The following is a 16,803-nucleotide window of genomic DNA, read 5'->3' as shown; positions in this document are numbered from 1 at the left end:
TAAAAAATGTAATGCTACTTGCTTTTATTCCTTATGTATTGATTACGGTAATAAACTTTTGTTTAATAATTTTTGGACACAATGAATAAAACTTATTGTATAAACGTATATCTTTATTTCTGTTTGAGATAGCACATTGGCCTTCTAATGAAAGACACAATTAGGTAGATATTATTTAAGTATAAAAATGGTTTTTTAAGACAACAAACACGCTATGTGATTCTCAGAACCGTTGCGATAACAACAAAGCGTTGTTGATATAACATGAATTTTTTGGGTTTTCTGAGATGAAACAACAATTGTTTCTTGTGACACAAAGGACAGATCACATAAGTGTCTAAAATATCAATGAAATATTAATAGAAATCTACGCCATAAATATCTCTGTTATTTGTTATTATTACGCTATTGTCATATAATACATTATTATTATGCTAAAATCTTAATTTTTTTTCTTGTCATTATGTGCCTTTTTAGTAAATATCCGTAAAACTTTTCGAGTAATATATATTAAAGCTAAAATTATTATGATTACTAAAGCAGCCAAGTCCAGGTATAATTTCTGGTAAAGAGGCGTTTGTAACGCAGCAGAGCGAAGATACAGCGCACCCTGCGACACCACTACTTCCTCTGTCCAGTGTACGAGATCCACGCTAGGGTGCACCACACGGGAGTGGTAGATACGAGATAGCTCTTTTGCCTTAGCTGAGTATCTGAAAAGGAGTTAGAAGAATCAATCATTATTAGAAAACAATTTCAATTTCTTTACTAATAGCTATATTAGAATCGGTTGGAGTTGAAAAAGATGTATAGGTAATTTACAAAAATCAAGTACATGAGTAATTATAAACATACTTTATTAATACTAATATCTAAAGTAAATAAATATTATACTGATACATTAGCATTTTTACATAATTAAATATTTAGGTTTCCTACTGTGTCATATTTTAAATTACGCAGTTAGTCTTAAAGTTCCGTGTAGAATACAAAAGATGAAAACAATGAATCGCTAAACATTAGAGGTGTGCAAGAGTCAAAAATATTGTATTCTAATATCTAAGGTTTTTATTTATTCTTTTTTCAGGAAAAATATTATACACAAAAGTCAATTTGGGACAGTAGGTACATCTGATTTTATGTCAATATCAATAGTGTAACAATTTTATTTTTATTGAGTAAAAACTTACTTGGGATTGTTTAATACATCACGTATGCTCTCTCTTAATTCATCCACCATCGAATAAGATAGAGGGGTCTTTCTCGCATAGCCCTTGTTAACAGCTACCTCAATATTCGTGAACTGATCAGCAAATACTGGGATCCCAATTATGGGAACCCCAAAGTGAATAGCTTCTGTTGTTGAAAGAAGACCTCCATGCGTAATGAAAAGAACGCAATTTGGATGCGCTGCAAATGAAACATCACATGTTATTTGCAGTACAAAACGCCGTGTGTATTAAGTGGAGAGAAGATCTGACACAAATTGATATAAACTAGTTGTGGAATTATAAAATTGTCTCATTAAGACGCAAATGAAGTCGTAATTCCCTTTTATTGGAAACATTAGAAGCAAATGAAATACATAAAAAAACATACCTAAGATACTCTGTTGAGGAGCCCATTGTACTATATGTACGTTCTTTGGACGAGTCTCTAATTGTTCTTCAAATTTCCAAATAACAGTCTGTTTTAATTCTCCAAAAAGCTTAAGTAGTCCTTCTTTTAATTCTTGGGGGAAATGTTTGCTTTTTAGGTTTGATCCCATACTGAAGTAAATAACCCCATTTTTGGCGTTATCCATAATTATTTGAAGATCCTGAAATAAAGAATATATTAACATTTAATCAAATACGTATATGATACGTTTTCGACACCATAAATATAGATCCATAAAAATACCTATAAATAATTAACAAAAGTAAAAAAGCAACGACGCGTTATATAGATAAAAATGTTGAAACGCAAGGAATTAATATTTAAGTATAGTTCATTATCATTTCTATTATAAATTCTGTCAAGTCATTGTTTTACTATATAGATTATAGATAGTGGCATTCAGATAGTAGCAAATAATTTCCTTGAAGTGGTATTTGTAATAAATGCAATCGTACGTACGTAGGGGAAAATGTTTGACCAACTTAATCTTCTAAAAGAAAAGTTACAAGCATATTTACTTTTGGTAAAGGTTTCGTGTCAGTATCAATGTGATAACCACCAATAGGAATGTAGTTTTGAGGTAATCTTGTGGCTCGTCCCAGTGAATAATGCGAGTTTCCAAACATAAGGGACGCATTATACCTTAGAACATCTAATGATGGTACCGGTCTGATCTTATCTCTTATATGAGGTACAATGAATTGTTCATAAGTCTTTTGTTCCGATCCATATACATATCTGAAAATAAAAAAGCTTATCATCCTAATTTTAAAAACAACCACAATCTGATTGCGTGATAGGTTTTAAGAATAAATAATACAAACGGACTTTGAGATTCTTGTTTTATACAAGTTGATATAGAACTGTATATACCGTTTAAATTAAGTTAGAAGGAAGAGCGGAATACGGTACTTGAAATCGGCGAACTAAATTTACAGAATGTGAGTTAAGTTTTGGTCTATAAGTTGTACATCAAATTGACACCACTATTAATTTTAAGCTTCTAATGCTTCATAAAGAAGCTTCTGTTTAGCTTGTTTTTTTTTTTGTTGTTTTGTTGTGTGTTTTTGTTGTCATAAGGATCTAAATATTGTGATATGACAATAAATATAAAAATCTTAACATTACCTATATTGTAGATACCGTCCTAGAATTGAGTGTAATAATAGTTCAACTCGCTGCCAAAATGTGAAAGGTGGTGCATAAACTGTATGGCTGTCGGGGGTGTACGCAGGGTTTGGAATTTCGTCGATAAGTTGTAATACCATCCAATGAGGTTCAATAGTGGATAGCCATATCAAAGGACAGTCAAAAACAGGCATTAATCTAGAAAGAGGATAAAATATATCAAAAAGGTATTTGATTACCACAAGCTGGATGTCATATCTGTGTCATAACCATACATAGTTGCTGATGATTAACATGGTTAGGGAATTCACATGTCTCCGATAATTGATCCAAAGTTATTCCCCCCAACCTTATTATAATTAGTTTTAAAATAATTTCGACAATTAGGGAGATATAAAATTCAACTTCAGAATACGATCTACGAGTATTATTATCTACTAGCTGGCCTGGCGAACATCGTACCGCCTAACAGTCGATTCTTTATTTTTTTTAAACCGGTCTAGCTAGTAAGATAAAAAAAGAAAGTTGATAAGACAACAAATATAATATTATCTCAAAAAATAAAAATTAACCTTCCCGGAACCCCTCCACTTACACTTGAACTTTATGATATGGTATTAAAGTTCAAATTGACTTATAAGAATTATTACGAATATTGTGTATGGGAATATAGAAAAGTGTTGTTTTTAGACTTTTTCACTCAATTTATTTAATTTTTCTCTTCGTAAGAACCATCCTCGTACTTCAAAGAATATTATAAAAAAAGAATTGGCCAAATCGGTCAAGCCGTTTTCATGTTATGTCGTGACAACGGAAAACGGGTTTCATTTTTATATATATAGATTATTATATTTTAACAGTTTTCAAAATATAACCTGGAATATCTGCTGTTTTTGTTTTTAGTGCACATTAAAGTCATTTATGTTTTAACGTTGCCCAAATCTTGAACACTTTAAAAAAATATTGCATTGTAGAGTTCATTACGTGTATCAACGATAAAATCAAAATTTGAATGATGTAGCTAGCGGACTAGCCTGACCTCACAGAACATGTCACTTCTTAATATGTAATAGAATCGTAAATTGCTTACCCAGCGTATATTTCTGTGAACATCCATTCTGCTATAATTACATCAAATTCTTGATTTTTATCTTTCAGGACATTTTGAAAATTTTTATTTGCTATTGTCTGCTTTCCAATTTCAACAAACATATTTACAATAAATTGTACATTTTGTAGATCGACTTTTTTATTCATTATCATGTCCAAACTTATCATGTCATCTGCAGCAATACAATTATACTTTTTAATCGAATTATCGCATACCTTTGTATTTCATTTACCAATCGCCAATCTTAATCGCTAAATGTAGATAAGTTTGTTAATTTTTACCAGTTTCCACTTTTATTTTGATGATGACAAAACAAAATTCTAATTATCATAATATTTTAAGTAAAATAGTGCAATTTACTTTAACGTAATTATTTTTTTATCTATTGATTTTGGTGGAAGCTTAACTTTTTTTAGAACACGAGCATTAAAATGAGAAACCTCTCCATTATTTAAAGCGTAGTATAAACTAAAAAAAACACTGGTCGGATCACTAATGTTCCCCATTTCACGACTCTGAAACTTGGATTGTGCAAGCAACGGAAAGAAGGAAGATTGAAATGTGGTGTTGGAGGCGGATGCTTCGGATTCCCTGGACATCTAAAAGGACGATTTTGTCCATTCTCAGACTACTAAACTGAATCTGATGACCCGTCCTTTTTCAGTGTGTTAGTTACCATAAGATTCTGAACTACTTTAGCACGCAGGTGTCACAATAACTTAGAGAAGCTTGTGGTTACTCAATTCCCTACTCGATGGACCGACCAAGTTAAGGTCCTTACAGACCTTAGTTGACAGACGCTTAGCCGAAGACAAGGGGAATAGAGGAAGATATTCACAACCACATCCTTCAGTAATTAAGAACCCGACTAAAGAAAAAGAAGAAGGAAGCGTAGTAAGATTTTAATTTCATCAACGCATAAAAATGTATAACATGATTGTTTTAAAATACCTTTTATAATATCTCTATTAGCCTTGACATCTACGATTGTAAGGTTTGGGTGGGAATTGCTTTCAGGAAACGCTGTTACGTAAGAGACCTGTAAAGATTGTTAAAAACTAAGCCCATTATAAAAGATTTACTACGAAATTTTCCACTATGGATTGTTTAATCATCAATCTCAAAAGAAAATTATTATTTTTGTAAACATTTCGAAACTCGAATTCTTAAACAGCAGTGTTGACCTTGTGGGTTTTGGGTTCGACTCTTAACCAAGAAGCCATACGTTCGAAAATAAAACATCGCGAGAAAACCGCCATACCTTATATAGAAACAGGAACATAACTGGGATTTTTTCGACGCACATTGTTTTTAAAAGTGATTGAATATCCTTAAAAGTTACTATTAAAAGAACTGCTCGTTGAGTATTACCTGGTGTCCGGCCTTCAAAAGGTGCTTGATGACACCATCCCCCAATATAGCATGGCTCTTGCCGGGCATGGGACTTATAACCAGTATCTTGTAAGGTTCGCAGAAACCAATCACTAGCAATATTAAACCAAGAAGTGTAAGAGCCATTTTCTGTAAAGATTATAAGTATTATCATAATTAAGCATTTGGTAATCAACGCTTATATTGGCTCCTCGAACTAAGGCTGTGCAACAAAAAATTATCTTTATGTGTTCAATGATAACTTCCACCGTGAAGGAAAACGGCGTATCAATGTAAGGCGGCGAATCCATTCAAACAAGGAGTGTCAGGGACAGAAGAGATAAATAAGCCTTAACGAAATCTATATAAATTACGGATAAAGCTGAATTTTAAATATTTCTTTATACCAATAACAATATACACCAATTACTGCTGTTAATGTCTAATACCTTATAACTTTTGTTTATTCATGAATACAAGACATAGAGCACTCTAGTAATACGGCGAGAAATACCTAACCTACGTGCTCTCGTGTTAGGGCGGCCAGTTTTTCCCCTTATTAAGAATCAATACCCATTATTTTCAAGTATCCCACAAGCCATTAATTATTTTTAAGAAATTACCTAATTCTATTCTGTGAACTCCAAACAATTGAGTTTTAGGTTATTGAAATATTGACCTGATGTTTATGATCCATCATCATCACGCTAAGACAAATATAACGTAAATATACACAGAATCACTAGTAGAAATACGTGAATTATTTGTCACACTGTAGGTAGTAGTAGTCATTAATGGCTTCATCAATCCCTTCGTTCTAGTAATTATTCAAAATACAATGCTACTAGTTTATCTGTCACTGTTATAAATTTGGATAAATGGTCTTCTTTTAAATAAAGCCGCATAACAATCAAAATGATTCATGTGTAATTTTAGTTAAAGTATCTAAGTAGGTACCTACCAATATAAATAAACTTATTGGTTCACTTAATAATAAAGCCACCAATGGGCCTCTACTTTACCATGCGTGTATTGAATGTCGTCGGTGATGTCCTTTGGTAAAAACAAGGTCCAATCCAAACTAAGTCCAATCCAAGGTCGATAATTCAATAGTTCTAGCAGATAATGTCACCGAACTTATTAAAACATTTTAAACAAATTATGGAAAATTTAATTTCAATTTTAACTCTGAGAATTTAAATCACGGACACTTGTCGCACTGATTATTATTTGAATCACATCACCACCAAATGGCGACTGTCTTGTTCGATATCAAATCTTTGTCTGCATACCATATGACCGAGCTTCGCACTTAATGAAGATAAACTACATTTTTTTAAACGTTTTTTGACGTTTAAATGATTCATAAATCATTTAGACTTGCCTCCAGCTTGGGACAACAAAAACAGTAGTTTTTTTCACTCTTGAGGTTTTGTGTGATTAAAACTCGTATTGTTGTTTCAGTTTCATCCGCAAATTTCTTAGACTATAAAACGTAGGTATAGTTGTATACGTAGGTATTAAATACTAACTCTATCGTAGATTTATTGTAAAGAGCTATTATAATCTATTTATTATAGTTATTTAATGCTAATGCATGCATAATAATATATTATGGATATTTAATGGTTTACACTAATATATGAAACATCACTTATAACTTAGTATGTCAGTATAAATATAAAAATCGTTATCTTATAATCGATAGCATTATCTTTAGACAAATAAGTAGTAATAAATCACTGATGGTATTTATAGTATATTGAGAAAATATTTGTGTTTTGTGTTGTTTATTTTCTGACTTAGAGCCATGAGCAACCTCGTGAGCTTCATAAATATAAAAAACAATTACCTAACTTATTATCCTAAGTTAGTAACCATGTTTTCCTAAAATAACTTATCACATCACATGTACATTGTTCAATGCACACACCCACAATGCAATGATTCATGTGATCAGCGACACTCGACCTTGAGCTTCTGCGTTCAAAAACCAGATCTTAAATCCCGGCCATGAACCTATGGGATTCTTTGGTAAAAAATCAATGCGTGGTACCTAATCTTTCAGTAAATCACGAAACCTTCTTAGCTGATTTGATAAAATATGCTCATTTAAAATAATTTTCCAATGTATAATTAATAATTGACCGGCTCAAACCTGCCTACACATTAACTGAAGAAAGCGCAGGAGAAGTCCAGCCCCGCTACTTAATCAACCATATCACATCAGGGTATTACACCCACAATTGGCGTGCACAATTTAATTTAAAAGCTGAAAACCGCTGCGAAAGAACATTCCCAACTATTAACTCGTTTAACTTGAAGGGGAGCTGTGTAGTAGGCCTAAACAAAGTATTTATTCATTTTGAACTCTTTGAATTCTAGGTATCGTGCGCGTGGAAGTTGTAACGTCGCAGGGCGCGAGTAAAGGAACGGCAACGGACTTTTGGTTTAAAAATAATTTATTTAAATCAACAGAGTGACAGCACTTAATTAAGAACTAAACAATAATCAACTTAATATCTATGTCTTCGTGAATTTATACATTCAGATTTACTTACTAAGTATTAGTCGTTGCTGACGCACGACCTACATTCGGCTTAGTGCTAGCAAAGCATATATTAATAGGGTTGGTACTCTTAACTCGCGCCCTATTTACGCTCTCCCGCACTCGGTAACAACCTATACATGAAGTACTATCTCGACTTCTTTGCTGCTATTATAGTCGTATGTACTACTATCGGATACCTCATGCGGACATTGCTGATCGACTTATCGAAGAAATCATTCGATATAAAGAAAACCAATTAATTACAAACACAATCATTAAAAAATAATTTATTTTAATTTTAATGATGTTTTAGAAATAAAGACCTAGGGTACTTTATATACATGTACATTATCTTTAATAATACTTTTTTGCATTAAGGGTACAAAACTGCTAACTTTAAGGATTCTAAATTATACTCGTATTTATTAACAAAAGGGTAGTAAGAAAATCACAAAGCACAAACGGAATAACGTGGTATGATTTTGTTTAGAAATGACATTCCATTTCTAAAATGAATATTAAGAATTTGTTTAAAAAAGAATCACGTTCCACAATAACATTTTTAATAAAAAATCACAAACAAATCATTGTCTCTTCTTCTTACTTACTTTAGTTTTGTCTTTCAAAAACAGACCAACAATTTTTTTACAAATATAATACAACAACACCTTAAGTATGATTAAAAGACCAAAGAGGTCTAAATACAATTTTTGATACCAAGGTAGGTCCAATGCTGGTGATCTCAAGTGAGGGGCACCACCAGTTTTCACAACGTGTTCGACCCAGTGCACCATTTCCTTGTCTGGTGTAACCGGTCTGTCATGATAAATCATTGATAGCTCTTTGGCTCTCGCTGCATATCTTAAAAAAAATATAATTTTATAAACATCGTTACATTATATCTGGAAATATAAGAATAAATAAGATTATCGAGTGAAAAGTTTGATCCATACTGATCATAATATTACATTTTTCAATGAACCTTAAATAAATCTTCAAGTTATCACTTCGTGCTATGGTGCTATCTCAAGAAAGGTGTTGAAATAGCGATAACTTCTTTCCTCACTTAAGCGAACCATTGAAAATTTTCTTAGCAAAAATGAGGAGTGTCTTAGTCAGACACTACTGTGCAAAACGATATCTTTTCCATAGAAAATAGCTATAGTGGCACTTACTTAGGATTCTGAAGAACGCCTTCTATAGCTTCTTTTAAATTATCAGCCATAGTGTAAGACAAATCTACTTTTATGCCAAATCCTTTCCTAACTGCATTATTCGCATTGTTAAATTGATCCGCGAAAACTGGAATTGCTACGATGGGTTTTCCAAAGTGAATTGTCTCAGTTGTTGAGAGAAGACCACCATGAGTTACGAAGAGAACGCAGTTTGGATGAGCTGAAAATAAAGCTTATGTTAACATGTAAAGTATCGAGTAAATTACCCATATTTGGGTAATTACCCTTAATTGAAAACGATAATTAGATTTCGAGAAATTTTCAATTGTTTGGGTTGGGAGATAATGAAGGCTGATCACCTAAAAAGTAAGATGATATCAAAAGTAATATCTTCGCAACAAAAAAACATTCTTAAATTAAACAAACAAACATTCCACCTGGGCGCCCATGAGACTTTACATGCTCATACAATATCTTGTAATTTTGAATACTTTAACATAGCTTAATAAATATAATATTTTTTATGAACATATCCATCCAGTGGCGCTACATTTCTTATGGGCCTTAGATTTCTGTATAATTTACTTCATCAGGTGCCTGATCTGCCTTCTATGCCTGGTACTCGTTGACTTTTAGAAATCTGATACGGATCAATGATATTGTGATAAAATTAACATGCGAATTTAGTTACGCACATCTAAAAAATAACAAGGGCGAGCCGTTGGTCGGACAATCCGCAGTCGGAGTTAAATGAGGTCGGTTTCGGTACGAAATACTTAAATTAACAATGAATGGTAAAACATACTCTGTTTACAGAATATTTTATTTATCTCACCTAAAATACTCTGTTGTGGAGCCCACTGTACGATGTGCACATTACTTGGAGTTCCAGGAAGGTTTTCCTCAAATTTCCATAATACTGTATACTTTAATGTGCCAAACATCTTAAGTAGGCTTTTCTTCAGCTCCTCCGGCATTAGCCTACTCTTCAAGTTACTTCCCATACTGAAGTAAATTAATCCATTTTTCGCATTGTCTAAAAGTTTCTTCAAATCCTGTAAAGATATTATTATAGATTTTTATGCTTATAATTCAAAAAGAAAGGTCTTTGTGAACTGTAACTGTTAGTAGATACAATTAGGTAACAAAAGAATGCTTACATCTGGTAGCGGTTTGACTTCACGACTGATATGATATCCTCCAATTGGAATAACATTTTGAGGCAACCTAAGAGATCTCCCCACTGAATAATGAGAGTTACTAAGAATCAGTGATCCATTATACAACACATCTTCAAAACGCGGGACTTTGTTGCCTCGTTTTTGTATAATTGGTACTAAGAGTTCTTGATAAGCTTTAAACTGTATCGGATTTAAGGTACTGGAATAACCAATTAATACTGATTATTAACAATAAATTTTGCTGAAAATATAATCGTGGATGTAAAACGTGGACTAAAGGAGTACCACGTTTGTTGGTTATCAGGGATACCATTTTTTTAAATGGAAAAAATATCGCAACAAAGTAGGTATTAAATTTTGTCTAAATTTTGTAACAACGCTGAATCATTTTAATATGGAACTCCTTTACTTTTAAATTTTATATAGAAGACGATCGTTAATTTTTAAAATTTTGACAATCTCGGTTCCTCATCGAAATGATGAACAACTGTAAATACGATTTTATGAATTTTGGCTACGACCGAAAACAAAACTGTACTTACAAATGTTCCAGTCCTAATCCGAACAACATGAAAGCTAATTCCTTTACTCGCTGAGTAAATGAAAATGGTGGATAGTTGGAAGAAATGATGTCGGGATTGTAGGCCGGGTTAGCGATATCATCAACCAATTTCAAAATTTTTGAATGGGGATCTGTTGGTGATAACCAGATGAATGGACAATTAAAAACTGCTGAGAGTCTGGAAACAAAATTACGTAATATTTTCAATAAGTAATTTTTGTTGCATAAAATCTAATTTAAAATACAATCAAACGAGTGTTTTATTATCACGTATTATCTTTGTCTTATCTGATAAAATAGAATTAAACCTAATAAATAAAATGTTTGTAATATTTTTGCATATCAAATATATACAATGATGCCTAAGTTGTATAATAATTTTCTTTACAAGATATTTGTTTAATATGCTCTTCGTGAGGTTAAAATTTAAAGTTCATATTTAGGTTATGCAAATTTGCATTTTTAATTTCAGCTGTATAATATCGATAATATTAGTAATTGTTCCTTGTCTATTTCTAATATAATAATATAATTGATGTGTTTTCTTGTATTTTGTTTATGAACTTATAAAACCAGTAGCGCTAAAACCTTTTTAGGTCTGGGCCTCAGATTTCTGTATCTTTTCTGCTTGACACACACCGTAAACTTATTGTATCCTCACGATGTTTTCCTTTACCGTTCGAGTGAATGTTATATGAAAGTCGCACGCTGAAGCAACACTGCGCGAGAACTTATAATGTAATATAAATTCGAAGAAAAATGGTTCTCACCCAGCCAGTAGCTCAGAAAATAACCATTCTACAATAATAACATCGAATTCCTCTTTTGGATCGGTGAGGACCTTGTATACGTTTGGATGTTCAATGGCCTTTGAATTCACTTCCGTGATTGTAGTAATGAAGTCAGTTAGATTTTGCATATCCTTTTTTTTATCCATTATTGCTTGTATATTGCTTACGTCATCTGTAATAATGTTTTTATTTTTAAAATTCATAACAAAAGAAATAACTAGTGGTGCGTCGTTAAAATTGTTAGAAAAATTACATGCAACAATTATAGCGAGATTTATGGTAAGTTAAAAACGTGCTTACCTTCAGATATCTGAAGATTATCGCTGATATCGATCTCTCTGATATTGGCTAAAGGCTTATTTTTGGGGAATGGTGTTATATAAGTAACCTGAAAATAGAGAAATACACAAAATATATCATTGGAACAAAAAAAAATTTTTAACGTCCCTGTATTAGAAATAAATAGTCTAATAATATCTAAATGTATGCAATGCTAATAAACAAATTAGTGTTAAATTACATATTGACATTTCCGATAAAAGGACATATGTTAAAAAATTATTCGTGCATGAATCCTGGGATTTCATTATGTTTTCTAAACAAAATATCGGAACGATAATATAATAAAATTTATATGTTATATTATAAATAGTAATGTCCAGACCTATGGAACACGGGATAACTATGTTTGAAAGTTACCGGCATCTCTAGTCCAGTGACAGATACCACCAATACAAATCGTTACAACAAAACGAAACCCATTTTTATTTTTTTCTTATTCGCAAAAAACTATTTTTACATGTACCAACTACCATGTACTACTGACCAATTGTTATCTAGTTACTCACAACACAGACTCCCTAGTGTGGGGACTAGCGATATATGAAGTTTGCCTATTTGTCATGAATAATAATTATTATTATTTCTTTTCATATAATTTGTCTTTCATCAAGATCTTCTGGCTCAGTCTCTGGGGCCTTGAGCACGAGCATGCCTACAGGCACGGTGCCTGCACATTATATTTAGCCGTGTATACTGTACAGCAGTATATAACAATGCAATTGCAATATAGTCGAGTTTCCTACTTCAACATGCTATGCTACAATATTTAATACTTACCTCATGGTTTGCTTTTGCTAATCTGTTTACAATACCATCACCGAGTATGGAATGACTCCTTGAGGGCATCGCGAACGCAACAAGAATCCTATAGCCATTGCAAGTTACACTTAGTGTAATGAGAAGAAATGTTAACACCCACATCTGAAATTATTAGTATATCTTTGAATATATAAATAATAACAAGTACCCTTTTTAAGTGTATAAGTTGGTATTGATAGTGATTGATACTAGGGAATGCAATCCCGACTCGAGATCGTAAATTCGAGATCCCGCGGGATTAGAAATATCAATCCAGCGGGATCCCGAGATTTTCGGGATCTCGTCATGTTTTAAAAAATGTGAATTTCACATGACTGAATATGTTGAAAACTGCTTGTTTGTGATAATGAGGTTAATTAAAACAAAATATTATTTGAAAGAAAACAAAGGCCTTTAGTACTAATAACAATAATTAACAGTTTTACGAACTTAACATATCAAAATAAAAAAAATTATATTATTTAAGGAGATTAAAAAGTAGCAGGTACATTTTGAAAGTTACTTATTAAAAAAAGTGTATCAAGAGTGCTATCTGATAACCGGCATCTAATGTTCGTTGCGATGTACCTAGCTGCTGAGAATGCTTACTCCAACTCAACACTGGTTGGCAACAACGTGAATAAGCAATTATATTATGTAAACTGCAAAAATTGCCCCCTTGTTCCTCTACATTAAAAAAATCCATTTATTTTTGTATTACTGACTCTAATTTGTCTAAGCTAGCGTTTCGGAGAGTATCTTCTAATTCCTCTTAAAGTAATGTATTAGTTTGTGTAACAGTAGAATTTATACATATTAAATTCTCTGCAATCATAGAAAGTGGCAAGTGATCTTCGTTTAATACTATATATTAATTTGTACTTGTTCCTACTACTACTACTCTCTATTAATCTCTATAATAGTGTGATTATATTTTTTGATTTCTTCGATTTAGATATTTGCTTGGCAGTGTTGGATTATTCAATTGGAAAGTCTCATTGCCTTTCCATTGCTCCAAATCATCTTGAAAATTATTCGGATTTTTCAGATTTTTTATCGAAGAGACCAACTTTTCTGAGAGAGTAGTTTCTAGGTCTTCTAGCTTTCGAATAATGAAACGCAACGTATGTTCTGCACTAAATTAATCAGTATCTCCCAATCCCGTCAATCTCGAACGGGATCTCGTCATATTATGCTTCGGGATTGATCCCGAAAAATGACACGAGATCTCGCGGGATCGGGATTGCATTCCCTAAATTTGATACCCAAGTTTGATAGTACCTACTGATTATACTTAAAGATTATCTATATATTACTTTTCCACATCGACGCTATCGTACTATATCTTGTTTACTTTAATGATATTTATGTACATAATTATAATATGAACACTAAAAAATATCTGTTGAAGTTCTGCGTTGTACCTCTTTAACCCCTTTGTACGTACAATTGTTTGTTATTTATTTAGGAAACTAAACAGATACATCTCTATACAGTTAAGATAAAATAAAAATAAAACATAAAATAAACACATTGGACATATCCACAAAAAGTAAAAATATAATCAAAGCAAAGCAAGACAAAACATGACAGCAAATTTATAAATTTATATATATAGTAGCTATAATAAACAAGGAAGATACGAGGCTAAGGGTCTGTTTCACAATGTACGGATAAGTTCTACATAAGTTCCAAATTAGCTATTTATTACTTACTAGCTGGCCTGGCGAACATCGTACCGCCTAACAGTCGATTCTTTATTTGTTTAAAATACTTATTCTGCTATTCGGGACACCGGTCTAGCTAGTAAGATAAAAAAAAGAAAATTGATAAGACAACAAATACATTATGTCAAAAAATAAAAATTTACCTTCCCGGAACCCCTCCACTAACACTTGAACTTTATGCTATGATATTAAAGTTCAAATTGACTTTTAAGTATTATCACGAATATTTTGTATGGGAATATAGAAAAGTGTTGTTTTTAGACTTTTTCACTCAATTTTTTTTAATTTTTCTCCGTAAGAACGATATCAGTATATTATAAAAAAATCAGACAAATCGGTCAAGCCGTTTTCATGTTATGTCGTGACAACGGAAAACGGGTTTCATTTTTATATATATAGATTGGTAGGATAAACACTATTGTTGCGTTTCACGACTGTCAGATAGCGCTATTCGTCACATAAAGTCCATCATAAGTTATGAGTTCGATTAATGTCAAATAGCACAATTTATCTTCCAAATAATTTATTGTTGCATAGCTATATGGTACTTAACCATACATTGTGAAACAGACCCTTAGACATTAATAGTTTTAACTTATTCTTAAATGAACCAGTAGAAGAGTGCGAAAAAGGGTCAACATTAGTGACAGAATCCAAGTAGGTATGTGTTCTACCTTGGCTCACGAAACCCAATGTTGGTTCTGGGAATCGGAAGGTTAAAATAGTTATATATTTTTTCATGTGTAGACAATTAGCAACATAAAACCTATATCGATATATTATGAAAGACGTCTATTGAAGGTTATCAAGAATAAAAAATAATAATTGTATTGGAGTTTGTAGTCATCGACGTCTATAATTTAATATAATTATTAGAATAAGAATGAATTGTGGTTAACAAATGTTATACTTACTTTACAAATGAGAATAAATAATATAAACAGATAGATTGGGTAAGGTAATTAAATGGACATATTTTATTATAATTATTTTTCAGAAACACGTAACGTAAGTGTGTTTTTTTCATTTATTATATGTTTTATATTGCAAGTAAAGTAGTAACTCTATGTAACATATAAAAGGTCTAATAAAATTTATAAGTTTATTTGATAAATCACATTTTGGTTTATCTAACGTTTGTATGGTTATTATAAAACCATTTAAGAGTCGTGTAACATCGCGATTAAATACTGAAAAACACTTAACGCACAAATGTAAAATCGAACAAAACCATGCAATGAAGTCTATGCTTTTCTATATACATAATCTTTGTATCGACACAGAGAGAATAAGAGTGAAACCGCCTCTACTATAAAAAAATGCATCTTTGAAAGTTTTTATTAAATATGTCGTATATAATAAAAACTCTTGTATAAACCAATGATCAAAATAGTATAAAATAGGTGATTTATGTGAATTTTTATATTAACAATTTAAAAAAGATCCAAGAGCACTCGCCGCATGCATGCGCCGATCATGCACCTATGTGCTAAACACAAATATGCGTTGAGCAAGTGCTCGAAGCTGGTTCATACATAAGAAGAGTAATGAATAATATGGTAAATATAATTATAGTGCAATTTTTTTTAAGTATTATTAAACACGCCTACATATTATTACGTAGCAAAGCCTGTTGTCTATACTATAATTTTAACGTGTTACATAGATTAAGCATTGTTTTATTATCATATTATTTAAATTCAAATAATGCATTATAAAAGTGAGATAACACGGAAATAATATGTACGCAATACAATTAAATCCATTACAAACTTTTGTACAAAAAGTAAGATTTGAATGAACACAAAAATTGGTAAATGTATATCTAAAACCGGGTTTTATCTATCATAGACCAAAAATAATTAGTTTGGAAAATATATAGGATTTTTTACAATAATCAAAAGGATTATAAACTTATCTTCGTATGATATATGTGAATCAAGTGTTAATAATATGCCTAAATTGTACTTACTTTGCGTCCGCACCGGAGAGGTAAATATGAATCACTGACGATACTCACTTGTCGTTTTCTTATCTACATTATTTTATTGTTGTTATAGGCCTACCTCATTATGATATACAATTTAATACAATACGGCGTATACTTCGAATTACCAGAAAGTGTCACTAAAATAATAGAATTAAAAATTTACGATGGACATCTGAGACTTCTTTTCTCAAATGATCTACTTGCACCCCTTTCGTCAAAACACTCCAGTACACCATTCACACCTTTTTGTCCCTCCCACAGATGACCAGGCCTGCCTTCAAATTCAATCTAAAAAAGAGAGAACCGAGCTGAGCTGAAAGGCCCTTAAGGCCAACAGCGAGATAAAAAAATCTACCATATTACATCAGGGTATTACACTCATAATTGGCGAGCATAATTTAATTCTACAGCTGAAAA

The 16,803-nt window shown here is 31.8% G+C and overlaps 2 protein-coding genes across 6 annotated transcripts; both read right to left on the bottom strand.

Moving 5' to 3' along the window:
• Positions 1-98: 98 nt before the first annotated feature.
• On the bottom strand, positions 99-7,232 carry LOC125054110 (UDP-glucosyltransferase 2-like). 5 transcript variants are annotated; one of them, XM_047655802.1, is made up of 9 exons: positions 7,122-7,232; positions 5,270-5,419; positions 4,850-4,937; positions 3,878-4,070; positions 2,788-2,985; positions 2,178-2,397; positions 1,600-1,819; positions 1,191-1,410; positions 99-713 (listed from the first exon to the last, which is right to left on the bottom strand). In XM_047655802.1, exons 2-9 carry the CDS (start codon positions 5,414-5,416, stop codon positions 443-445), a joined length of 1,557 nt encoding a protein of 518 aa, XP_047511758.1. In that variant the 5' UTR covers positions 5,417-5,419; positions 7,122-7,232; the 3' UTR covers positions 99-442. The 5 variants fall into 5 exon arrangements, with proteins under 5 accessions (XP_047511758.1, XP_047511757.1, XP_047511756.1 ...); XM_047655801.1 differs by lacking the exon at positions 7,122-7,232 and adding an exon at positions 6,231-6,613; XM_047655800.1 differs by lacking the exon at positions 7,122-7,232 and adding an exon at positions 6,257-6,613.
• An 859-nt stretch (positions 7,233-8,091) lies between these two features.
• Positions 8,092-16,491, bottom strand: LOC125054120 (UDP-glucosyltransferase 2-like). The gene is made up of 9 exons (XM_047655839.1): positions 16,369-16,491; positions 12,649-12,792; positions 11,830-11,917; positions 11,509-11,701; positions 10,719-10,916; positions 10,156-10,375; positions 9,831-10,050; positions 8,996-9,215; positions 8,092-8,681 (listed from the first exon to the last, which is right to left on the bottom strand). Exons 2-9 carry the CDS (start codon positions 12,790-12,792, stop codon positions 8,405-8,407), a joined length of 1,560 nt encoding a protein of 519 aa, XP_047511795.1. The 5' UTR covers positions 16,369-16,491; the 3' UTR covers positions 8,092-8,404.
• Between the last annotated feature and the right edge of the window lie 312 nt (positions 16,492-16,803).

This window comes from Pieris napi, chromosome 11 (genome assembly GCF_905475465.1).
Source record: "Pieris napi chromosome 11, ilPieNapi1.2, whole genome shotgun sequence".
NCBI classification, from domain to species: domain Eukaryota; kingdom Metazoa; phylum Arthropoda; class Insecta; order Lepidoptera; family Pieridae; genus Pieris; species Pieris napi.
This window is presented reverse-complemented; position numbering and strand designations above follow the sequence as displayed.

Bases quoted from the DNA above. Each gene is read 5' to 3' on its own strand.
- LOC125054110 (XM_047655798.1), bottom strand. From the start codon at position 5,972: ATGATGATGGATCATAAACATCAG. The intron at 5,420-5,948 runs GTCAATATTTCA...TAATCTTTACAG, and splicing joins TGATGGATCATAAACATCAG to AAAATGGCTCTTACACTTCT. The intron at 1,820-2,177 runs GTAAATATGCTT...TCTTTATTTCAG, and splicing joins ACACGAAACCTTTACCAAAA to GATCTTCAAATAATTATGGA.
- LOC125054120 (XM_047655839.1), bottom strand. From the start codon at position 12,792: ATGTGGGTGTTAACATTTCTTCTCATTACACTAAGTGTAACTTGCAAT. The intron at 11,918-12,648 runs GTAAGTATTAAA...CTCTATTTTCAG, and splicing joins TAGCAAAAGCAAACCATGAG to GTTACTTATATAACACCATT. The intron at 11,702-11,829 runs GTAAGCACGTTT...ACATTATTACAG, and splicing joins TAATCTTCAGATATCTGAAG to ATGACGTAAGCAATATACAA.